Below are 7,692 nucleotides of genomic sequence, written 5' to 3'. Positions count from 1 at the left end.
TTTTTTGAGAGGTTTTTGCTATAGGGCGTGTGTGCTCGCCAGAAAGACAGAGAGACAGAAAGTGAGAAATCACCGCCCAGGGGGGATGGCCATGCCAATCCCTTCTCCTCCAGCCTCCTCTTGGGATCTTGGGCACACACACACACATGTGTCCAGCCTAAGTTTAAGCCACCAGGTCCGGGTCTCGAACCATGGTCGAGTCCAGCAACATAGCCATTACACTAACTGCTGGTTCCCCCTCAGATTATATTTTAAAAGAATACAGAAAATGAGCTTTTTAAAAGAATCATTTAATTTTATTAATTATTATTATTACTATTTTAAATTTGATATATAACATGTACATTCAGCAAAGACAGAGAGAGAGAGAGAGAGAGAGAGAGAGAGAGAGAGAGAGAGAGAGAGAAAGTAAGCCTCCAGGTCCAGGACTCGAACCACAGTTGGCTATGTGGGAGTACAGTACCTTAACCAATGCACCACCTACTGGTCCCAGGTTTTCTTAAAAAGGACCAGGACCAGTTCTTGGGTCAGCAGGTGGCGCGGAGGTTAATATGGCTGGATCCCACATGGTCCAATTTCACAGTTCAGGTCATAGACCCAGAGGCTTAAACACACACACACACACACACACACACACACACACACACACCAATTCTGGATATTTAAAGTTTACCTAGTCAGATAACAACTTAACCTTCGTGTAGAGGACTATAAATCAAATAAAAACATGATTCTTAAAATAACTCTAGAAAAGCATGGTACTTTAACACCTATATTTTGGTAGAATGTGAACTCACAAAAAAGTAAACTCATCAAAATTTTACTTTCAATGGGGACAGATGGTGGCCAAAGAGCGAAACACAAGCCTCTGCGAGGCTGGCCAGGTGGGAGGGCTCTGGGCTTGCATCTGGAGACTTTCCTCAGTGCACTGGGCACACGCATCAGCCAGGACCCTGGGGAGGGTGCTATCCTTCTGTCTGTCAATCTCTCCCTGTATCCCTCATTTACGGAGAAATAACAAACTGTAAAAAATTATTAAAAAACTATTCCAGGGACAGCCTCTAGGTCAGCAATGTATTAAGGAACTTTCCCCAATAATATTCAATTTATCACTACAGAACTTGGCTGTAGTATTCTAGGCCAGGGTCAGCAAATTTTTTTCAGGTGTCAGGTAAGAAATATTTAATGAGCCAGTCCATGGTGTGGTGGCTGGGGCAGCTGGAACCCACTGCAAGGTTAAGAGTTCTGGATGTTAGGCACATATGCATGTGTGCCCTAAATCCCCAAAGCAGAAACGGATGACAAGGGAATGTGGTGTGACTGTCCCCAGGAGGCTTTTTTACTTTCTCTCTGGCAAGTGCATGTGCCCTTTGACATTAAAAAAAGAAATTAGGCTTTTTGGGATCACATGGTTTCTAGCAACAATTCGAATATTCCCTCTGCCCGTGTGGCATGCAAACTCTCCAGAGGCATCATGTAAAAGGAAGGGCATGGCCGTGCGTCAATAAAACTTTACAAAAGTAAGAGGTGGAACTGGACTGGGACAGCGTGCTGTTAATCTGTTATCTCCTGATTGAGGTTATGAATATCAATCCTTAAGAATCATAAACTCTGGGACCTGCAGTTAGCGTAATGGCTATGTCGCTGGACTCCCATGTAGTCGACTGTAGTTCAAGTCTCGGACCCGGTGGCTTAAAACTCACACTGTGTGTGTGTGTGTGCATGCGTGTGTGCCCAAGAACCCGAGAGAAGAATGGAGGAGAAGGGATTGTGGCGTGGCCATCCTCCCTGGGGGGTGATTTCTTGCTTTCTGTCTGGCAAGCATACGTGCCCTATAGCAAAAACCTCTCCAAAAAAAAAGAATCATAAGCTCTAAAATTTGATTCTTTCATTTATTTATGCTAATGACAGTAACAGTAACTAAAGTAATAAAAAAAATACAGTTTAAACAGAGTATTTTAATTTGGATCTTCAACTAACCAGAAAAATTCAACTACTCACAACAGCCAATACCTTAAGTATTCTAGTTCACTGACACTACTTAGTAAAGACATCAAGATTTTTTTAAAAAATCTATTAAAAATTCCTATTGCAGGAGCCAGCTGGTGGTGTGGTGGTTAAGGGCGCTGGACTACCACATGGCTGACTGTGGTTTCAGTCTTAAACCTGGCAGCTTGCTCTCTCACTTCCCCTCTCTCTGTCTCTCACTGTCAAAATTAAAAATAAAGTTAAGGAAAAGAATTCCTTTAAAAAATTACTATCGCGTATTACAAAATAGATCCCTATGCTGTCCTATTTTTCTAGACTTAGGGAAAACAGGACAATAATGAATGATGTATACGTGACTGGTATTCAAGTGTTAGGGTAAAAACAGATTGTATTACAAAAAAATCAGCTTATTTTTTTAATCCTATAGTAAGTCTAAACTCTTAAGGAAAGAAAAGTATTGGCAATACCAGGAATAAGTCAGGATTTTCTTTTTCTTGCTGGTAGAGTTTATTCAAATTCTCCTCTTCTTGCATAATAAGACTTTTTAGAGATTCCAGCTGGTCCTCCAATTCCTTACATTGTGACAGAACAAACTAGAAGAAGAGAAATTTTCATTAGCAACAAACCTCATATGACCATGTAACAGGATTAAGCACAACCTTGGGAGCTCATAGAAGATCAAGTTGTAGTCACCTCTTAGCAACTTACTATCATCTCAGATATTTATAGATCAATATTCTTCTGATTTCCACTCTGTGCCTTTGAGACATCCTGGGTAAACAGATGACCTGTTTGGGAACTCTCTAGTTAAATTGTTTTTTCCCTACCATTATTGAGATGTGATATAAGAGCTCTAGGGCCTTCCATGCCGTGTTTTAACAGCTCAAGCACTAAAGGCATTTTTGTTTTGTTTAGTTTAGTTTTTACCCTAGAGCACATACACTCACAGGAGACAGAGAAAAAGAGCAAGATAGCAAGAAATCACCCTCCACTCCCCCGAGGGAAGGCCAAGCTGCAACCCCGTCTTCTCTTTTCTCCTCTCAGGATTCTGAGCACACATGCACATGCACCTGAGGTATCTCTTAAGCTGATGGGTCTGGGACTCGATCCACACAGCTGGCAACGTGAGCTCCAGGCTGCCTTAACCTCCATCCCTCCTGCTGGCCCACTAAAGGCATTTTCTAAAAAGAAAAAAAACCTGCCGAGGGTATATGTGGTTACCAGAGAGAGAGAGAGAAAGCAACCCACAATAGGAAGTGGTCATGCCACAATCTCTTCTCCATTTTCTCCATCCTTTTCTCCTTGGGATTTTGGGAAAGCACACATGTGTCTGGTGTGTTTTTCAATTCACTAGGGCAAGGATTGAAACTGCAGTCAGCCCTGTGGAATCCAGCTCCCTTAACCACAAGGTCACTGAGGCCAGCCCATTAAAGGCATTTTAAAAGTAAGAGGGACCAGCAGATGGAGTTATGTTGCTGGACTCCCATGTAGTTAACTATGGTTCGAGTCCTGGACTCAGCAACTTAAAAGTCACACTGCGCACGTGTGTGTGCATGCCAAAATCCCGAGAGAAAAGTAGAGGAGAAGGGATTGTGGTGTGGCCATCCCCCAGGGGGGTGATTTCTCACTTTCTGTCTCTCAGTCTCTGTCTCTCCAACAAGCGTACGTGCTCTATAGCAAAAAAGCAAACAAACCAACAAAAAGTGAATAAAGAATACAACAGGAGCCAAAAGGTGGCACAGTGATAAAACGTGACACTCTGAAAGGCAAGGGCTGCTAGTCAAGTCTAGAGACTTTCTGAATATACTGGGTATGTGCTTGCTCATGACCCAGGGCTGGCTCAAGTCTAGGTAGACCTGGACATCAACACCCTGTTGAGGATACTCTCTCTCTTTCTTTGTTTCTCTCAATCAAAGACGACATAATAAACTTAAAAAATAAAAAGATGACGCAATGATACCAAAAAAAAGAACAAAAAAGGTCATACTGTAAGCAGCTACTTCTATGATTCAATTACCCTACTTTGAAATCCAAATGTGAGATTTGAGCAATGTATGAAATACATGAATGTATCACTTAATCCAAGCTATCCAATAAAGAAGAAATAGCTGCTTAAGATCTGCCCGCTGTCCACGTGATTGGGGCTAGACTCACGTATGTCTGGGGATGCTTCATTCTATAGCCAAGAAGCAGCCCATCACAGGCTATTACTCCACAGGATACAGGGGCTGAGGGGCAGGCTGCCACTGTCCAATATGACATGTGAATGGGAAAATAAGACGAACCTCAAATTCGTGAGCTTTCGCAAGCAGCATCTTTTCCAAATAAGCTGCCTTCTGGAGGGAGTGCTGTTGACTAGAAAGGAGCATGTGGGCGCTGGACTCTGCAGGCTGAGGGAGTCGATCCAGGGGCACGGAATTCTGGAGGAAGGCCTCTTTTGTCTTCTGCACATCACGCTGAAGCTCCTGGAAAAGAAACAGGGATCACAAAACACTTTCTTCTCCTCCTTTCAATCCCTCCCCACGCCTTGCTATCTCCTCGCCATTTGGGAGGATTTCTGCCCTTTGGCTTTTTGCTATTGTTTATTCTAAAAAGCTGAAAGGGACCCTTTTCCAAAAAGTGCTATGCATCACTGGTACTCTTCTGAAGTTTGTCAGTTCAGAGCTAAAACTGACCATGGGCCAACAGAGCTGAGGCTTATGTATATAGAAGCTTCTGGTGGAGACACCAGGCTGACTCATGTGCTTCCTTTTTAATTGTCTAACACTTTAGGGATCTGGTTTCACACCATTTCAAGAACCAATGCGACACTGGCCCCTGCCTCAGACTTTCTGACTTAAACGGATATTCATGTGCAGAGACTATAGAATCTCATTAATCAAGTTTACTTTAGTACTACTCTGGAAATAACGTGTGTGAAAATCTAGAAAGAGACCTTTCTATTTATTTTGTGCTTAAGCAATGGATCAGGTAGAAGTTGATTAGAAATGCAGATCACATCAGTTGGAGTTCTGTCTAACTGGTTACTATATTTCTATTTAACCTATAGTACTGGAAGATACAAAATGCATCTCAGTCCACTCAGCTTAAAACTAAAACGTATTCACTTTCTTGGCATTCGGTACTAGGAAAAACACCACAGAGGAGGTTACACAACTCCTAAACACAGTCTGCAAATTAGACACAGAAAAGGCGTGTTATCATAGCACAGAAGCATGCTTGCCTCTAAAGTAAGAGAGCAGATGTCTCTTCATCTTAGGGGATCACACTCAGTTAAGACATTTTTGCTGTTGTTTCAGGGTTCATGTGCAGCTTTCGTTTTAGTGATTGAACTTAGACTTGGAGGGAGATGGTGTCAGATCCCCCTGACCCAGGTTCCTGCTGCCTGGTTTGCCTCTGAGCTGCCCCCAGGTCCCCACAACCCCACACATCTCGGGCCTGTCCGTGTCCTATGCAGACTGCTCACAGCACCTGCTGACTGACTGACTTCTCTGTCACTATGGTCTGCTGTGCCTATGTCATCTCACCCTGACAGTTCACTGGGCTAATGTGGCTCTGAGTTGCCCCATGAGCTTTGTACCCACCTGTATGTCCTTCAGGGCAAGGGGCAGGATCTCTGCCAGGTTGTTTCCAGATAGGTTGATGTTTGCGAGCTGCTGAAACTTTGCTTCCTGCTGCCCCAGCCTTGCTGCAGCCTCAGCATGAGTACTGGTGTAGGTCTTCCAGAGCTGGAGCAGACTCTGTGCCTGCTGCAGCTGGTCTGCAATGGCCTGGTTCACCTGGGCCCACCTGTCAGCAAAAGGAATGACAGGACCTTCATTCCATCCTTCCCCTTGTAGAACAAGTACAATACATTCTCTCCACCAGTAAGTTAACTGCAGATAGATTAGTGAGACACGGCTATATATACGCTCTTAAAACTAATGGCATCACCATTATATAAACGGAAATAAAAATAGGCCACATACTTAACCTTGTAAAATTCAATAAGAACTACAAAATCTATGACTGGCAAAAGCGTAAACTTTTTTTTTGGGGGGGGTGGAGTGAGGGCGGCTACAAGGGCATTCATGCTCACCAGAGAGAGGAGAGAGGGAAAGTGAGAAATCATCCCCGGGGAGGATGGCCACACTGAAATCTCTTCTCCATTCTCTTCTGGGATTTTGGGCACATAGGCACATGCCTCTGGTTTGTTTTTCAAGCCACCAGGTCCAGGACTCGAACCCCCATGGTCAACCATGTAGGATCCAGCTGCCTTAACCTCCTAGCCACCTGCTGGCCTATCTATGTATGTTTTTCAGTGTCCTCTAACATATTTTTGTTTAAAAAGTTATTTTATTTTTAAAAACTTATTCATTTGTTTCTTCTGAGACACCACACACACTCCTCATGCGGTCTCCACACTGTAGTTCGTCCAGAATCACAGGAAGCTGTATCATGGGCATGCACGTGCAAGCCTGAGATGTACAAGGAGGCCCTGGGATGTGAACTGCAGACACTCACATAGGGCCAGGGGCAGCACTGCTGTCCCACCTCCTGGACCCCTTCCAACATAATTCTGTGCCAACAACTGAACATGTACGTGCAGTGGTGACAACTGAATCCCTTTAAAGCAAACTGCACTGCCACATTTTGAGGGTGGCATATATTAGGTTGTTGGGAAAGTCATGACACATTTTTTTGCACAGGAAAATATGTCATGACTTTCCAGACAACCTAATGTATTTATGTTCCTTCTTACGCTTTCTCCTCTCCCTCTTCCATTAAGGAGCAGATCAAGAGCTGAGGACACCACTGCAGTGTGCATAATTTAATGTCATTTATTCAGCAGTGGCTCAGTTGACTTACAGGAGAGGCTGAATCTGCATGGCAGCAGGGTAGAGAAGGACACACAAGATAACCTAGCATTTCACTACTGTCTCAAGCACATCAGCTTTGGGCTAATGTCCCTATTTCATTCATCAAAAGAAAAGCCTTGAAATGAACTAGAGCCGTACTCCTCCAAAGGAGCTTTCATATCCTACCATAAGAAGTTCATCAAAGAATTTCACCTCATCCGCCCCAAATGACCTTCCAAAGAGACAGAATACCATTCTCTTTTTTCCCCCTTAAACTATTGGGTTATGGAGAAAAGCATGATGCATTTTTGCATAGAAAACCAGAAAAATACATCATGACTTTTCCGACGACCTAGTATTTTCCGTGTTACTGCATGCTTCCTTGTAGGCTTCCATCTGCACCCTCACCCCGGTCTGCTTCAGCCTCTGATTTCCCCGACACAGTACTTGGCATTTAGCCTATGCCCTCCGCAAGTGACCACACTGGGGCTGGAATCAGGGCACGCCTAGGTTGATCATATCGAACATTTGTACAAGACACCTAATAGCCCTCATGGCACTGAATCTCGCATGGACTAGATTCACCCAAGTACAGGAAACGACAATAGAATGAAATCATTCATCTCAAATGATTAAAATGATTTCGTGAGGCTGATGCCACCTCACTCACCCTATGTCTTGAAGATAATCATCTGTCGTTCAAATTATACCTTAAAGCATACCTTGTATGAGTATCCTGGCATTTCTCTTGGATTATTTCAGCAACTGAAGGGCAGAAACTCTTGAGTTTGCCAATGACCTCCTGGAGTTTTCCCCAACTCCCTTCACTGCTCTCAGCTTCATCTTGAAGAGACTAAAAAACACA

General features: G+C 43.7%; 1 protein-coding gene across 3 annotated transcripts in view; it reads right to left on the bottom strand.

Annotated features, from left to right (window-relative positions):
- Window positions 1-7,692, bottom strand: part of SYNE2 (spectrin repeat containing nuclear envelope protein 2) — a 339,863-nt gene that overhangs the window by 67,374 nt on the left and 264,797 nt on the right. For all 3 annotated transcript variants that reach the window (XM_006142397.3, XM_006142395.1, XM_027768169.1), the window contains 4 exons: window positions 7,550-7,680; window positions 5,574-5,778; window positions 4,275-4,454; window positions 2,457-2,582 (listed from right to left, as the gene is read on the bottom strand). In XM_006142397.3, the coding sequence (XP_006142459.1) occupies window positions 2,457-2,582; window positions 4,275-4,454; window positions 5,574-5,778; window positions 7,550-7,680 (642 nt within the window). The remainder of the gene's footprint in view (window positions 1-2,456; window positions 2,583-4,274; window positions 4,455-5,573; window positions 5,779-7,549; window positions 7,681-7,692) is intronic.

The sequence above is a fragment of the Tupaia chinensis genome, unplaced genomic scaffold, assembly GCF_000334495.1.
Source record: "Tupaia chinensis unplaced genomic scaffold, TupChi_1.0 Scaffold000075_1, whole genome shotgun sequence".
In the NCBI taxonomy this organism is placed as follows: domain Eukaryota; kingdom Metazoa; phylum Chordata; class Mammalia; order Scandentia; family Tupaiidae; genus Tupaia; species Tupaia belangeri.
Note: the sequence above shows the minus strand (reverse complement) of the source record. Positions and strands in the feature narration are given on the sequence as shown.